This window comes from Mirounga leonina, unplaced genomic scaffold, assembly GCF_011800145.1.
Source record: "Mirounga leonina isolate KUSES-001 unplaced genomic scaffold, KU_Mleo_1.0 Mir_173, whole genome shotgun sequence".
Classification (NCBI taxonomy): Eukaryota; Metazoa; Chordata; class Mammalia; order Carnivora; family Phocidae; genus Mirounga; species Mirounga leonina.
The window spans coordinates 59,490,101-59,507,968 of NW_023270447.1; the positions used below are offsets into that span (position 1 = coordinate 59,490,101).

Genomic DNA, 17,868 nt, shown 5'->3' on the forward strand with positions numbered 1-17,868 from the left:
GAGTTAACTGCTGGAACTGGGATTTGAACCTAGCAGTCTAGCTCAGAGTCTGAGTTCTTCCGGTCAGGCCTTCCTGCCTGTAGACAGACGGAGGGTGTGGGGCTATTTATGCAGATTATCTCCTGGGATGGTGTTGGAGGTGGAACTGTGGGTCTGCCCTGTCCCAGGGGAGGGAGGCCTGAAGGAGAGTGGATAGTGTATGGGCTTTGGGCCAGACAGACCCATTTCAGACCTTATCTCTGCCATTCACTAGTAAATTACTCAACCTTTTCAAAGCTCATGTCTCTTATCTATAAAATGGGATAATGCCGATCACCTATTAGGCCTCACAAGCGGCTCAGAGGAGTTAATATTTGTACATCACATAGCTCAGTGCCTAGAGCATAAAAAGACTCAATAAATGGTAACTAATACTTTTGTCATTATAATATATAAATCCTTAGTTTTACTGGTCTCTTCTGGAAGTTCAAGGTTAAAAAAGGGGTTTGAGGCTAATGTGAGATTAGGTGGTAGCCAATTTTACAAGACATAATGATGCTATGTTGATTTGTTTTCCTTCCAAATCCACCATAACTAGCGGGCAGCCGAGGAGCTGTGGGCTCACTGGTTTAACACACTACATCACTTCAGCCCGTCTCTTTTCTCTGTTGTATGACAGGTCACAAAAAGTTAGGAAACTATGCATAATGTCAGGTGTAGACACTGAACACATGACTGTATATTGAAAGCATGGTTCTTTCAGTCATTCAATAAGCGTGCCGTAAGTGTCTCATGAACGCAGGGCGTTCTGACTGGCACTTGGGAGATGGGGAAGAATGATACAATGCCAAGGGTAGTAAGCGCAATGACTAAGAAGAGAAACTACCACGTAAGGGGTGGGGAGGAAAGATCCTGCCACAGAGGCTAAGAACCGGCTGTGGGAGAAGGTGGGGGACAGGACAGCGTGGGAAGGGGCAGTGGTCAAGCAGGACCAGGGCTAGGGGGAGGCGATGTAAGTAAGATGAGGCAGGCAAAAGGTGGTCTAGATTTGGCGACCAAGGCATTGCTGATACCTTGGTGAGGTTAGTATCACAGGTTGTGAGGCGGAAGCCAAATTATAGGTGCTGATGTTTCTCAAAGTATCATCTTTGGACCACAGGCATCAGAGTCCCCCAGGGTGCTTATCAGAAACAAAGAGGCCAGGAGTCCTCCCTCAGTCCACTAAATCAGAGCAGTGGGGTCGGGGTGAGGAGGCAGGCTGGTAATCTGCAATTTAAACCTCTGGTATGAACTCTAATGTCTGAGGACATTGGGGTCAACCTAGAGACATAATCAGTGGTATTCCCCTTGACCTGTTCTAGGTCTGAGTCCGATTAGAAATTTTATCAATGATGTAACTGTAAGATAAAGAGAGCTGTGGTTACTGAAGCCTTTAGTTCTGCCCAGCGGCAGACTCTGCTTCCCTCCTTCCTTTCCTGAACAAACATGTAGTATGTACCGCTTACGTGCCAGGCATGGTCCTAGGAATTGGGAATGCAGAGATGAGAACAGATGTGATTCCTGCTCTCACAGAGCCTATAACCCAGTGGGGAAGAGAGATTTTTTTTTGAAGATTTATTTATTTATGAGAGAGAGAGAGAGAGAGAGAGAGAGGTGGGGGGAGGGGCAGAGGGAGCGGGAGATAGAAATTTTAAGCAGACTGCGCTGAGCGTGGAGCCAGATGCGGGACTCCATCTCACAACCCTGAGATCACGACCTGAGCCTAAGTAAACCAAGAGTCCGACTCTTAACCGACTGCACTACCCAGGTGCCCGAGATATTTTTTTAAAAGATTTATTTATTTGAGAGAGAGAGAGAGCATGAGCGCACGCACAGAGCAAGTGGGGGTGGGGGAGGGGCAGAGGGAGAGAGAAAAATCCCAAGCAGACCCCCGCTGAGTGCCCGGAACCCGACACAGGGCTCAATCTAGAACCCTGAGATCATGACCTGAGCTGAAATTAAGAGTTGGACGCTTAATCGACTGAGCCACCCAGGTGCCCCAATATTAAGCAGGTACAAACAATACAATGTTATAATGATCAAGACAGAGGGGCTGCCATGAGCATATGTAACAGGGGAACCTAGGCTAGTCTAGAGCTCAGAAAAAGGCTTCCTGAGGAAGGGATGTTTAGACTGAGATCTGAATGATGGAGTAAGAATTAGTCAAATAAGAAGTAGGTTTAGAGGAGAGGAGATGGTTCAGGCAAGGAGAAAAATATATAATAAAAGGATCTGAGGGGTGCCTGGCTGGCTTAGTCAGTGGAGTGTGTGACCCTTGATCTCAGAGTTGTGAGTTTGAGCCCCACATTGGGTATAGAGATTACTAAAAAATAAAATCTTAAAAAAAAAAAAGGATCTGGGATGATCCATAGATGCTGTGGGCACACAGAGCAGGAATATCCTCAAATGCACCCATAACCCAAACTTTCACATCTGTCTTCAACCCCAATCTGTCTCTAGGACTCCTGAGCACGGGCACCTCAAACACAGCATGTCCCAAACCAGACTTAACTAACCCAACTCCTTTTCTTGTATTCTCTTCCCACATAATGGCACGCCATTCACCCAGTTTCCCAAGCCAGAAACATGAGAGTCATTCTGTGGGGTAGAAGTGGAGATGGTAGTTGGATTAATAGGTATAGAACTCAGATTCCAGAGAGAAATGTGGGCAGGGGTACACAACTGAGAACCCTTCACCCGGAGTAGTGTTGACATCATGATGATGGATTAGGTCACCGAGGGAGAGGGATGTGGATGGAGTCCCAAGAAATATCCACATTTCAGGGATGGCTGAAGAAAATGAGGAAAAGACAGAAAGAAAGGAGAAAACCAAGAGAATTGGTATCCCAGAAACCAAGGGAAGAGTGGGTAGTTTTTTGTTTTTGTGATGACCTATATGTGCTTTTTTCTTCTTCTTTTTCTTTCTTTCTTCTTATTGAAGTTTAATTGATATATAACATTAGGTTAGTTTCAGGGAAGAGTTTTTTGAGAAGTGGTAATGGTTGACAAGTGCCTCTGAGAGGTCATGTGTAATGACCAAGGATGTAGTCACTGGGTTTTGCAATTAGAACAACAGCAGTAACCTTGGCAAGACCTGCATCAGTGAAGGGGACAGAAGTCAGACTGCAGTGGGCGGAGGAGAAAAGGGAGGTGAAGAAGCGTAGACAGGGAAAGTCAATAACCTTTTCAAGAAGCTTCACCATGAAGGGTAGGAACTAGGTGGAATATTGGTTTGAGATGGGGATTTAATCTAATTTCTTAAGGTAGAAGAGATTTGAGCATATGTAAATGTTGATGAAAAAGCTGGTAAGGAGGCAAAAGTGAAGGCCATCAGAGAGAAAGAATAAAGTCCTTGAGGACAGAGAGGATTAACCCCAGACAGAAGGAATATCCACACCAAATCTGATGGGAGCGTAAGAGGTTAGGGGTGAGAATGAGGATACATGTGTAGGTCGGGAAGACAGAAGTGGGAGGGAGTTCTTGACTTTTTGGACGCTACTCTGATCACCAGATTTCCTGACCTACAATTTTAGGGAGACTCAAGAGAAGAGCTCTCCCAATAATCTCCGTTCCATTTCTCCTTTGAAGATTGCCCAATTTATTTCTGTTTGGCAAAGGATACATGAGCCTAAGCCAGGTGGTCAAGCGTACCAGGAACAAGCTGGCTCCCTGGGAAAACTCCTGCTCCAGTTCAGGAGAGGTCTTGCCTTGGTTGGTCTTGATGAAATTGTCGAGGATGTGACTCCTTGCGACTTTGCCACCGTTGTCCCAATCCTGTAAAAAACTCAAGAGCCGGCTAATTGCTGCCTGCTCCTTTATGGAAGTCATGGTCAGTCAGTCCTGAAGTTGGCTACAGAGGGAGGGAAAAGACAGGTTACCAAAATATTTAGAACTATGCAAGTCCTGTAGTTTACTCTATGGGTTTTGCTTTTCCAGCAATTGGCTGGAGGCAGGGTGAGCCTCTGTCACCCATGCAGATGTTGTGACATTCAAAATACACCTCTTGAACAGATCATCTCCTACTTGAACAGGGAGGATTTAGCTGTGTTGTAATGGCGTGAAGAATATCAAGGTGGTAAATGTCGACTTCATGTTTAAGAGCTAACGTTTTAGCTCCTTGGATCCCCTGCTGCCAGCAACTAAAGGACCAGATGAGATGAAGGTGCTTGCTAAAAACCTGGGTGACTTTCACCCCTCACTTCACACAGGGCCAGAAATGTGGGGGTCTTTAGAGACCTGGCCCTTCTCATACCAATCAGCTAAGGAAAAATGCTCCTTAACCTTGTACCTTGGGCTTTTATACTAACTCTCTTAAAAACAACTTAAAAAAAAAAGTTAGTAAGAAGAAAAAGTTTCCATTCTGTAGTTGGATTAATGGGCTGTGGTTTGTAGGAGTCTGTGTCCTTGGGAGAGTGTTTTCAGTGGGGGAGGGAAGGTTTAAAATAAACCCAATTTCCAAAAATAGTTGTGATTGAAAGTGTTATTATCCATAACAAATGTTAGTGCTGATGGGAGAGAGGCATGTGTGATTCTTTTGTCTAACAGACAAGTGAAAGTCATATTTCACATTTTCATGGGGTTTTCTGTGATTTACAGAATATTTGTGAAACATTACTTGCAGGGACCATGATTGATATGGAGAGAACAGCTTGTGTGTAGGGGAGATGTGTATTTCACGAAGACTGTTCAACATGAAATTTACAGTCCCATAAAGTGCTTCTACATCTTCGCCAGAGATCTAGTTAAAAGGACTTTACAGTCTGAAACATCCTAAAATTGATTCTAAATTAACGTTTCCTCACATGTATTTGAGATATTGATGGGGCCCAGCTAACAGAATTTTATTAGGAAGAAATAATCTGAGGCACACGGAGACAGACATACATACACACCAACCTCCACTACTCCCCAGAGGACACTGGATATGTGCTCCCGGGAAGGGCGTCCACGGAGCCTCGGGGATGGAGACAACCACAAAATCCTGTCAGCCTTAACAGCCAGGTGAATGACTGTGGATCAACCTAAACACAAAAATGACCAAAATCCCTCATAGGATCAGACATCAATCACTGTGAATGACATTATAGCCCTAAGTCTGAGAATAATTTTCAGAGGCCGTGGCCACCTTCAACAGCCAAACCGGCCTCAAGAAAATGGGGATGAGTGGCTGTTCTGGACCCAAGGGAACAGGAATTGAAACACCACAGTTAGCTTTATAAGGCAGGAACGCACCCTGTGCCCACCCAGCTGTCCCCACCCTCAACAACCCCCCCACCCCTCCATCCCCCACCCCCGCCGCTGCTGTGGGTGGACCCTTTCTAGGATCAAAATTTAAAGTGCCATCAGAGGGGCGCCTGGGTGGCTCAGTCATTAAACGTCTGCCTTCAGCTCAGGTCATGATCCCAGGGTCCTGGGATAGAGCCCCGCGTCGGGCTCCCTGCTCGGCAGGGAGCCTGCTTCTCCCTCTCCTACTCCCCCTGCTTGTATTCCCTCTCTCGCCGTGTCTCTCTCTGTCAAATAAATAAAACCTTTAAAAAAAAAAAAAGTGCCATTAGAGATGCGCCCAGCAATGCTAGGACATGGAGGGTGGGAAACTTCCAGCTGGGCGCTCCCCATTATGGCCCTGAGGTTTCCTTGGATCTTCCCCATCTTACTCTTTTCTTAACGGAAAAGGAAACCACAGATGGCAGCGTTAGAAGTCACAGTGATGCAGCTGACCATGCAGTGCAGGCCCGTCACGTGGCACTGTGTGAGGTGCTGTGGGAGATGGGGGGATGAGGCACTGCCTGGGCCCTGGAGGAGCCCCCGATCTTGTGGTGCAGGGGAAGAACATAAGATCTGGAGTCAGACTGGGAGCCAAGGAGAGAGGCCTCAGAAGAAACCAATCCTGCAACCCCTTGATCTCAGACAGCTTGATCAGAACCTCCAGACCCCGAGATAACCAGTTTCTGTTGTTTAAGCCCCACTCCCCCCGAGCTTGTTGTGCTTTGTTGGCAGCCCCAGCAAACTCAGACATTACCCTTACTTAACCTGTTTTAGGCAGTATTTCTTACTCTGGCACTTGAGGAATTAGCTTCTTGTACCAGGTGCACTTCCATTTTTTTCTCCCCTTATCCTCACAATATAGTTTTCCACAATTTATAGTTAAATCAATAGTTAGTCTTTACATTATTGACCAGGTAGACAAACACTGTTCTCTCAAGCTGTAAACTACTATTACATTTTCTTTCCCTTGCAAGTTGGGTTTTACCTGGGTGAATCATTGTTTCTTTTTTCAATTGTTTAGATTTCTGAGTACCTAGAGCTATTTTCTTCCAAATGTTCCAAACACATAGCAATTTTTCCAAATGTTCAACCCCTAACTGATCAGTTCCATCTTTTCCCTGGTGACGTCTTTCCCACAGACTTGGTCTTTGTGCTCCAGCTGGGACTGGTTCCTTACTAAGCCTAGCACACAAATGTCCTGAGATTTCCTTTTGCCAGTTTTCTCTGCTGACTGTCCCATTTCCTGGACCTAGCTCTTCCTCCTTTTTGGTTTGCTCTCTTGTTTTGTTTTGTTTTCAAGGGTATCCTTGAAAGTCTCAAAGTGTGTTGACCTTGTGTTATATCAGTTGGGTATATAATTCCATGTTAGGAATAAACTTCCCTCAGCTTGAGCCTCCCCAGTGTTGCTGGTTGAGAAGTTCGATGTCATTCTGATTTGTGTGCCGTGGACTGTGGCTTATCATTCTTGATGCTTTAAACACTTTTCTGAAACGGTAGGATGGTGCATCTTGTTGCAGGTCTTTTTCACTTAGTATTCTAGGTCCTCAGTGGGCTCTTTTGATCAGGTGCTGTGTCCTTTGGGTTTTGGAAATTTCTTTATCAGGCAATGACTAGTCTTTTCATTGAAGAACACGTAAATGTCAGTCAATGGAGGGCTTTTCCTGCCTCCTGGGGGTCTTCTGGACTTCTCTACTTTCCGGGGGTGTGGTGTGGTCAGAGGGTGGGGGGTGCTAGATGCCTGGCATCTGGCATCCTGGGAGTGGAGGTGGGAGAGGGGCTGGGGCAGTGTGTAGGCTTTCCCACCATCACTCAGTTTTCTACCCTATCTCTCATTCCTGCCCTTCAAACTATGCCTGAGGTCTCTGAGAATGAAGGCCTCCAGAATTCAATTTCCTTTCTCCTTATGCAGCACGAGAGTTTAGAGTGGGCATGTGGCTTTTGAGAAAGGAGCTCTGGGGTGGGGGCAAAGTGCTCTGCATACAGACTTCAGCCAGTCCCCCTGTGTTTAGCCCCTTACCTCATGTCTAAAGTCACTAAGCTTTTTAGAGGTTAAACTGGGTGAACTGACTTGCTTCTTGTTGGTAATCTCCCCTTTGGCACTAAGTTTGTAATTTCTTAGGATGTTTCAAGCCAGGTAACATTCTCCCACCTGCCTTCTACCTTCCAAATATTTGTCCAGCTTTCATCTGCTGTTGCCTTCTTCCCTGAACGTTTGTGACTTAATACCTTTCTATATTTCTTTTTTTTTTAAGATTTTATTTATTTGTCAGAGAGAGAGAGCACAAGCAGAGGGAGAAGCAGGCTCCCTGCAGAGCAGGGAGAAGCAGGCTCCCCGCGGAGCAGGGAGCCCAATGCAGGACTCGATCCCAGGACCCTAGGATCATGACCTGAGCCAAAGGCAGACGCCCAACGACTGAGCCACCCAGGCGTCCCTATATTTCTTTTTTTTAAAAAAAAGATTTATTTATTTGAGAGAGAGAGAGTACAAGTGGGGAGAGGGGAGAGGGAGAAGCAGGATTCTGGGATCATGACCTGAGCCAAAGGCAGACGCTTAACCGACTGAGATACCCAAGTGCCCCTATATTTCTTTATTTTTCTAAGGTTTTATTTATGTTTTAGAGGGGAAGAGGGGCAGAAAGGGAGAGAGAAACTTAAGTCCAACATGGGGCTCAATCTCACGACCCTGAGATCACGACCTGAGCAGAAACCAAGAGTTGGAGGCTTAACTAACTGAGCCACCCAGGTGCCCCACCTTTCTATATTTCTTTAATGTTATGTCAGGGAGGTTTGGAGAGGTAGGGGAGATAAGGACTACAGTTATGTTTAATCAAGAGTCTCCAGCCACTTATTTATTTTTATCTTAACTTTTCTTCAAAATAATAAAAAATTTAAAAATTTTTAAATTTTATTTAAATTCAATTAATGTATATTGTATTATTAGTTTCAGAGGAGAGTTCAGTGATTCATCAGTTGTATATAAAAACCCAGTGCTCATTACGTCACATGCTCTCCTTAATGCCCGCACCCAGTTGCTCCATCTCCCAACCCCCCTCCCCTCCAGCAACCCTCAGTTTGTTTCCTACAGTTAAAAGTCTCTTACGGTTTGTCTCCCTCTCTGATTTTGTCTTGTTTTATTTTTCCTTCCTTTCCCCTATGCTCCTGTTTTGTTTTTTAAATTCTACATATGAGTGAAATCATATAATTGTCTTTCTCTGATTGACTTATTTCGCTTAGCATAATACCCTCTAGTTCCATCCACGTTGTTGCAAATGGTAAGATTTCATTTTTTTTTTGAAGGCTGAGTAATATTCCATTGTATATATACACCACATCTTCTTTATCCATTTATCTGTCGATGGACATCTGGGCTCTTTCCATAGTTTGGCTATTGTGGACATTGCTGCTATAAACATTGGGGATGCAGGTGCCCCTTCGGATCACTACATTTATAACTTTGGGGTAAATACCTAGTAGTTTAATAGCCGGGTTGTAAGGTAGCTCTATTTTTAACTTTTTGAGGAACCTCCATACTGTTTTCCAGAGTGGCTGTACCAGCTTGCATTCCCACCAAGAGCGTAAGAGGGTTCCCCTTTCTCCACAGCTCTGTTCTGTTCTCAGTTGTCTTCTCACACTTTGTAATCTCCTTCACTCCCATCACTTTGTATTACAGTGTAGGCTTTGGGACTCCCAAACCCATGTTGTCAGCCTGGGCCTTCCTCCTGAGGTCCAGATGCCTCTATCTAAAGGACTCGTGCAAGTCTTCATCCTTACATTTCACACTCTCTTCAAATCCTAAGTCCCTAGGGTCACCTGGGTGGCTCAGTTGGTTAAACGTCCCACTCTTGATTTCGGCTCAGGTCATGATCTCAGGATCCTGGGATCAAGCCCTGCGTTGGGCTCTGTGCTCAGTGGAGAGTCTGCTGGAGATTCTCTCTCTCCTTCTGCCTCTGCCCCCCCCCATATTTGTGTGCGCATATGTGTGTGTTCTCAAATAAATAAATCTTTAAAAAATGCAAATTTGACAGATTTCCCTGCTTCAAACTCTTCAATTGTTCCTCATTACCCTCAAGATAGAGTTTCAAACATCTCAGCCCAGAGAACTTCTGTTTAAATTCTGCCCCAACTGAAATCTGACCTTCCTCCCCTCTCCCCCCCACCTTGTCACTGCTTCTAATGGGAATTAGAGGAGGCTGCCACCTTTCCCAGGTTTCACAAACCGGTTTCTAAATTCCCCATAGCAAATCACTTCTTTTCCTCTAGCTCAAGCTTCCTGTCCTTCTCCCTCTGCCGTGCCTTGGTGCTTGTTTATGGGCCACTCCCTCAGGCTCACACTGGCTTGGGCAACTGTCTTCCTGTTCACCCAAGCACGGCTGGGCAGTATCAACATCAACATGTTCCATCTTCCCAATGGGGGTGGCCAACTTCGTCCCTGGCACATCATGGGCGCTCAGCAAGTGTCATTTAGACTCACATCTGACGCAGTGTGCTCATAATGAGCACTTTAATTTCCTTAACTCCACACAGTAATTAATTAAACAGATGTCCTGGGTGCTGACTCCTAGCCAAGCACTGCGAGTGGGACTGGTTAACATGACAAACATAGTCTTTGCCCTCAAAGTGCTTAGAGAGTGGTGGGTGGGGAAAAAGGCAACCTGGTGATTTTAATGAAAAGTGAAAAGTGCTCTGATGGGGTAAATCCCAGGATGTGTTGGAGCGGGTAGGAGAGGCACAAAATCTAGACTCCAATGACCTTGAACCTGCACTTCCAACCAACCCAGCATTCACACTCACGAGCTACATGCTAAATGCTATGACTCGCCTGTGATGTCTGCAATCCCCAGCTCCTTACCCTCCATCTACTCTTGGGTTTAACAAAAAGCCATGAGGCAAGAATGTCCTCACAGTCCTCTTCATTCTTCCCGTGTGATCTGTACTCACACCTGTCCTCCTGTCTTCCTTCCCCCCTCCCAGGGCTCCCTATCTGTCCATCCTGCCTCCTGAGGGCCCTCACTCCATCCAAAGCTCCCTCCTCTGTATCCTCAACTGCTCTCTTTATTTAGGCATTTTTCTTGTTAACATACTTAATTCTTGCCTAGCCTAAAACAAAAACAAGCAAAAAATGAAAACAAAACCCATTTACCTCAACCCCATGTCCCCCTCCAATTACCTCTCTGGTTTTCTCACTTCATAGCAAAGCTTCTTAAAAACCTTCTCCACACTCTTTCCTGTTCTCCCACTGACCATTCTCTTCTCAACCCGCTGCGATTTGGCTTTTCCCTCCCCTGCCACCCATCCCCCACACTCCATTCCCATCACTTCACCCAGCGTCTCTAACCTCCTCATTGCTCAGTTCAGTGAGGACAGTTTAGTCTTTTGCTCTCTTGTCCTTTTGCTGCCACAGCTAACACCACTGACCATTCCTCCTGCTCAGACTGCTTGCTTCCCTGAGGCCTCTGCACCATGACCTCTTCTCTTGGCCGGCCTGAGTCTCTGACGTTGCCTCCCTCCACCCCATTGTGGGCCTCCAGTGCCTGTTGCATTGCAGGAAGGCCTCAGTAACCTCAAACACGATTAGGAGTCTCTCTGCCTGACGTCCAGTCTCACTGTCAGCAATTCCATTAAATGAAATTTAACAAATAGTGGCAGACAAGTGTGTCCCATCATTATGCTAGGCCTCTAGGAATACATGTGAAAAAGACACAGTTTGGGGGTGGCATGGAGCCCTCTAGATAAGCAACTTCAGTTTCAATAGTGTGCTAAGTGTTATGATGGGGGTAAGCACAGGACACTTTGGGAATGTGAGCAAGGGACATCTAACCCAGTCGGGGCTGGGGTAATGGGGTAGTGGCTGTTCTGGAAGGCATTCCCGAAGAGATGCCACCCAGGCTGAACGGGGATCTATAGCCAGCCAGGTGAAGAGGTGATGAAATCGTCTTTCAGGTAGAGGAAATAAAGTATGCAAGGGCTTACAGATGAGAGATTGTAAGGCATATTTAAAGAATTGCAAGTGGGAGGCGGTACAGGTCTGTGGTTAGGAACCCAGACACCACAGCTCCATGATCTCCCACCTCCCAGCTGTGTGACCTTATGCAAAGTACTTAACCTCTCTAGGCTTCAGTTCTCTTACCTGAGAAGAGGTGATGATACCTCACAGGGCCAACAGACAACCTCACATAAAGCTTAGCTCCTGGGGCGCCTGGGTGGCTCAGTCGTTAAGCGGCTGCCTTCGGCTCAGGTCATGATCCCAGAGTCCTGGGATCGAGTCCCACATCGGACTCCCTGCTCAGCGGGAAGCCTGCTTCTCCCTCTCCCACTCCCCCTGCTTGTGTTCCTGCTCTCGCTGTTTCTGTCAAATAAATAAATAAAATCTTTAAAAAAAAAATGCTTAGCTCCTGTTTTCATGGCTGAGATTGTTCAGAACGGCTGGAGCACAGTCTGAGGGTGGAAACGGCAAGGGATAAAACTGTGACAACAGGCAGAGGCCAAAGAATGTGCGTGCTGTGCGTGCTGTGCTTCTGGGTCTGCACTTGATCCCCAGGGCCATGTGAAGGTACCGAAGGGTTTTAAGTCAAGGGTGACATGAAGAGAGTTTGTTCTAGAAACATCCTCTTGACTGCAGTGTAGAAAGATGATAGTAAGGGGGCAAGACTGGAAGTGGGGCACCAGTTAGGAGGCTGTTCCCCTAATCTGGGCAAAAGCTGCTGGTGACAGTAGGGCTGGAGAGAAGCAGAAATGCCACACATTTCTGGAGAAGGGAGAAGCAGCAGGACCTGGGGACTGGCAGTGGAGGATGAAAGTGGGGAGGATTCAAGGATGCCCAGCTGACGGGCTTCCTACCTCACAGAGAAAATAGGGCCCATCAGGTGCACCTCCCTTCTCTACCCTACCAGGTCAGCACCCAGCCCTTCCACATTCACGAGACTCTGCCCCTCCATCGTCAATCTTTCCATCTTTCTGACTCCCCTTAAACACCTGCTCAATCTTCACCAACCAAAATCAGTACATAAATAACGCCTTCCTTGACTGCCTTTCCCTCAAGCTTCTACCCTTCCTCCCTTCTTTTTTTTTTTTTTTTTTTTAAAGATTTTATTTATTTATTTGACAGAGAGACACAGCGCGAGAGAGAACATAAGTAGGGGGGGTGGGAGAGGGAGAAGCAGGCTCCCCGCTGAGCAGGGAGCCCGATGTGGGGCTTGATGCAGGGCTTGATGCGGGGGGCTCGATGCCAGGACCCTGGGATCATGACCTGAGCCGCAGGCAGACGCTTAACGACTGAGCCACCCAGGTGCCCCCTTCCTCCCTTCTTCACCACCACATTTCTCCCGCTGGCCTACGGGATAGTCTAAACACCATGTGGCACGCAAGGCCCTTCAAACTTGGCCCCAGGCTAACCTCATCTCACTTCTCAACTTCCCAGGGCCCTTCCAGGGCCCTCTGCATCTGTGTTGCTCTGCCATCAAGAATGGCCAGCTTCCTTTTTGCCCTTTGGCTAATTCCCCAAGACAACAATGGGCTGTCGGTTCTGTGGCCCCACCTAGGCCACCTCATCCCCTACTCTGTGTAAAACATAACCCTCCCTCCCACTGGAGTGTGAGTTCCTCAAGAGCAGGGGTTGGTCTTCCCTATCTTTGTGTCCCCAGGGTCTGGCATAATGCCTGGCACAAAATAGGTGTTTAATAAATGCTTCCTGGGTGAATGGAAGAAGGAATCAGCCAGTTCCTGTTTGGATGGTTATATCTGAATGTCCATGATATGTAGGTCCATAAAACTACCAACTTCCCAAAGCTGCCATGTGCAGAGTGGCAGAATCTCCATCCAAGAAGGCCAGTGCAAAGTCTATGAGGCATTTTACAGCTATGACAGGAAATAGCAATGTCAGCGACGGTGTCATCTCTGGACACTAAGGACAGGGATTCAGTGCCATGAACGGTCAGTTAAATTGTAATTGGAGTGAACTGTTCCTCTGCAAACCATAATGTTCTTTAGCTGCAGCCAAATGGCATTCAAGAAGGGGAGAGATTTTTTGAAATGTTAAGGAAATTATTTCCAATTTGGTGCTCACAACCAGAGACTCTAATGATCAGTGGAAATGAGAAGCAAACAAATTAGCACTAATGGAAAATGGCTTTTGGAAAAGAGGATTTAATTTATAGTCAACTGATCATGGCATGCAGCATGCAGTAAAAGTCAGCCTCACCAGCTTGATCATAAGAACTGGAGCATACGTGGAATGCCAGAGAAAAATATACGTATGCCATCATGCTTATTGGAATCTCTCTGTAAGTGGCAGCCAATTAAAATAGTCATTATTTTACCTTGGAGAGAAAATGGTCTGAAAAATCAAAGCACATGAAATTAAAATCCGGATTAGGAACCATGGTCCAAATTGGTTTGTTTGTGGCCTTTTCACCTTGGCAAAGTCTTCTGCAAGGACGACAAACCTACTTTGTCTTCAGCCCAGAGTGAACTCTTTGTTTTTAATTTCCTCTCCATTTTTAGAGGTGATGAATAAATCTGGACTCATCCATAAATCATTTCTATAGCAGACAAATGGTTCTTCCTCATGCACGGAAACTAAAATCACAAAATCTCAAAAACCCCAGCTATTGTACTAAAGTCAAAAGTCCTTAGTGACAAGTGGGGAGAGGTATTAAAAACCAAAAGGTCACTTGGTCTTGTTTCTAAATAAAGTTTCTCAGAGGGCTTTTTTCCCCTAAATCAAAGACACACTTCTCAAAGCAAGAAGCCTCCAGGGCACGGGCTGCCAGCCTGGCTCCCTGTCCCCAGATGGCCTCGGAGACAAGGCAGTCACTGTCCCCTCTTCCTGCAGGCTCCACCAGCAGAATGGGACAGAGGCCTTCTCTTTGGACTCCATCCTCTCAGTTCCTCACTCTCAGCTCCCCATTTGGAAAGAGAGAGGGAGGGAGAAGAGAGACAGAGAAAGAAATATTCTCCTTCCTACCTCAGGCCCAGCCAGAGAGTGTCCTGGCCTTTACTTCTACCTCAGGGCACATGTGCTACAATTGGTCACTTCCTTCTCATAGATTCCCTTCCTTTCTGCTCCCCCCTCATACCTTCTTCACAGATCCTTCCTGCCACCCATCACTTCCCTATAGACTCTAGGTGCCCCATCTTTTCCTCACAGTTGCCTTTCCCTCCATCCTCTCCCCAGAGACCACCTTTCTCCCACCTTCCTCCCCCAAAGCCCTCTGCCTTCATCCTCTCCCCAGACCTACCCTCACTCTCTACCAGACCCCACTTTTCCTCTCAGATCACTTCTGCCCCCAACTCCGCTCCACAGACCTGCCCTCATGCTCTCCCCCACAAAACGTTAACTGTCTAGGTCAACCATCATCTTTCTACACATATTCTCCTCACTCCCATACTGCTCTGTGCTTCACCTTCCCTGACCTGATTTCCTACCCCTCTTTCCTTCCTAGCCTTCTTACTCTGCCCTCAAAGGCCTTTGTTCCCAATCAGCAGTCTCCTCCACCCTTAGCTTCTCCACAGCTGCTCTGCCTCCCCTCAGCCTGCCCCTGAAGCTGGCTCTACCCCAGGTGCCACTTCTGCAGAGCGCTCCCTGGTGGAGGCTGCTTATACTCTTACACCCCAAAGATCTCAGGATTGGTGGGGGGGGGGGGGGGGGGGGGGGGGGGGGCGCTTCTGTCTGCTCACCAAAGCCCAGCCCAGTTCCTTATTCCACCTCTTTCCTGTAAAAACCCTTACTACTTTGAGGGCCATGCCACTCTGTTGTATTGACTATTACCCCTCCTCATATTCATATCATCGCCCACAGACTCCAGAACAATGTACTTAATTCATCCAGGACTTTGGTATCTAGCTCACAAGCATCCTTTTCCCTCCTCAAGTCCTGTCATCATCTAGGGGGTGCTGGCCATGTCAACATCTTGACTGTCTTCTGTATTTCACTCCAGCCACCCATTCCCATGGCTACACCCTGGACCTTGTCATCACCTGGAACTACTCAAGCTTCATTATTCCACTTTCTGATCACACCTTTCTCATTCAAGTCTTTCCAAGATAAATGTTCTCTAACTTCACTGGGACCCCCAGTCCATAACACTTTTACACCCTCTTAGGCAGTTTAGGTTCTAAGCTCCATCATCTCAACCTTTTGCCAGGATCATCCACTTCCTTGTCCTCTGTCCTTCCATTTCATCTGCCTGATGAAACCCAAACCTGGATAGATTCAACTAAGCTCTCTGCACCCACCACTAGATGCCTGAATACTGCTGAGGGAAAAATACCTCCCGCACAAACACGCAGATCGCTGCTGCTACAGTGAATGGTCACCAACCTCATAACTGCCCAGAAATCTGTACGCTGCCTGTCATCCTGCTCCCATTCTTCACTCACTGAGGCTAGTTCAATCCCCCTCTGCTCTTCTCAGACCTTGCACACCATCTCCAATCCCACTCTCACTGGCTGACATCATGCCCACATTTCACAGAGAAAACAGAAACCACCAAACAAGAATTTCCTCAACTTCCTGCCACCAAACGTACTAATATACAGATCTCACATGCTTCCTTGTTGTCACAATGCAAGTGTCCCTCCACTTTTCTAGGTGAATTTCTCCACCAATGCTTTGGATCCCTGACCTTATTCCTTTTCCAGGGGTGGTACTCTGTTATTTCCTTTTCTCTGTCATTTTATCTTTTTTCCTTTTGTTGGGTCCATGACAACAGCACTTCTCTCATCTGAATAAAAACCTTTGTCTCCTTCCAGCTATTGCCTTCTTTTTTCTCGGAAAGAGCCAAACATCTCGAAAGTGTATTATACAGTCTTCACTTCCTCACCTTCCACCTGCTTCTCAACTCACTGTAATTTGACCTCTGTTCCCATCACTCCACTGAAACTGCATTTGCAAAGGTCACCAACAACTTCCTCGTTTTTAAATCCACTGGATTTTTTTCAGACCTTATTCTACTTGATTAGTCATCAGCCTTCAACACTTTTGTGCCGTGGCTTCTGAAACACCACATTCTACCACTGACTATCTTACCACTCTGGACACTTCATCTCAATTAACTTTGCAGGTTCATCCTCCTTTGCAGACCCTCAGACTTGGGGGCTTCTCAGGGCTCTGTCCTAGGCCTTCTTCTCTTCTTACTCCTATTTATACTCTCTGGGAAGCCCAACAAATCCATCCACTGGTGTGGCTGATGTATATAAGGCACCACAGACCACCGCATTTTTATTTCCAGTTTAGGCTTATCTTGCAAGCTCCAGTCAGGCATATTCCAACCTCCTGGACACTTCCACCTGGATGTTCCAGTGGCATGTCAAACTCATCGGAGCCAGAACTTACCCTCTCCTAAAAACCCTGCTACCTCTTCTTTCTGTTTGCTCAAGCCAGGAATTTAGAAGTCATTGTTCATTTCTCCTACTTGCCCTACCAGGCATCAAGTCCAGTTCTTTTTAGCTCACAAGTATCTAAGGAATACATCCCCTCCTCTTCATTCCTGCTACTTCTCCATTCTTTAGGCCACCATAACCTTTCCCCATTACTGAAACAACTTCTTAACTAGTCTCCCTCCTTCTCCCAATCCCCAATCCATTCTCTGCATTGATCTTTCTAAAATGCAAATCTGATCTTTATTCCTTTGCTTAAAGCCCTTCAATGACTCCCCACTGTCCTCAGGATAAAGTCTGAGCTCTTGCGCTCATAGGTATAAAACACACTGGAAAATTTTTACCATCTACCTATAAGCTCAAAGCTGAGTGTGACATCAAAGACTCTCTAGGGTCTGGGCCTAACTTTTCTTCCATGTTTACTCTCACATTAGTATCTCCTCTGGCCAGAAGATACTCAAAATTTCTGGCACTCATCCCTCAGTTTCCCCTCATTGAGCTCCTGCAAGGAGTCCTTTGTCCTCCATATCCCCATAAGTCTTTCAAGGCCCAGCTCAAGACACATCCCCATTGTCATAAATGCAACCCTTCAACACTCTCTGAGCCCCTAAAATGCTTAGGGCTTATTCTTTTGTAGTATTTATCCCTCGCACAGAATTAGAGTTGGTTAATGCATGGTTTCTCTCCCTCTCCTTTTAAGACTTATGGAATTCATGGCCAAAAGCTTAATCTTCACTAGCTCTCACCTACATAATAGGTGCTTAGTAAATACTTGTTAAATACATGGATAAATGAAAGAAAACTGTACTCTCTAGCCCCTTTGTGTCCCCCACGAACAGAACATTCTCTAGAGTCTTCCCCTGAAGACACCATTCCCTTGCCTACCACTCACCCCACCAGCCAAGAATATGCCTCAACCCACTGGATGGAGGATGGGCTGGCACGCGTCCCCTAGGCCGTTTGGTACGTTTTTCTACCTCCAGCCCTCGGAGCTGCGTCTGGTGAAGGATGGTAGAGGTAGGAGATGATGTAAATCAAAGGGCACTGCCGTCCACCCCGTAGGATAAGACACGGTGCGGAAGGGAGACCTTCCCATTTCCAGAATACCGCAAATCTCCCGCAGACCCTCTTACCTACACGGGAGGGTGGGGACTCTTCCCGACCGGCGTCCTGGTTGACCAATACCTGACCCAGATCACGCGAGCCAGC

At 46.6% G+C, this 17,868-nt stretch overlaps 1 protein-coding gene across 4 annotated transcripts in view; it reads right to left on the bottom strand.

The window, feature by feature from the left end:
* Positions 1-17,839, bottom strand: part of ARMH1 (armadillo like helical domain containing 1) — a 48,297-nt gene extending 30,458 nt beyond the window's left edge. For 2 of the 4 annotated variants that reach the window (XM_035018745.1, XM_035018748.1), the window contains exons 1-3: positions 17,793-17,839; positions 4,915-5,039; positions 3,641-3,868 (exon numbers count right to left, since the gene is read on the bottom strand). In XM_035018745.1, coding sequence (XP_034874636.1) covers positions 3,641-3,846 — 206 coding nt within the window. In that variant the 5' untranslated portion in view covers positions 3,847-3,868; positions 4,915-5,039; positions 17,793-17,839. Of the gene's footprint in view, positions 1-3,640; positions 3,869-4,914; positions 5,040-17,581; positions 17,601-17,636; positions 17,690-17,792 lie in introns of those variants that run through there. The other 2 variants (XM_035018746.1, XM_035018747.1) reach the window with 2 other exon arrangements.
* Positions 17,840-17,868: the final 29 nt, after the last annotated feature.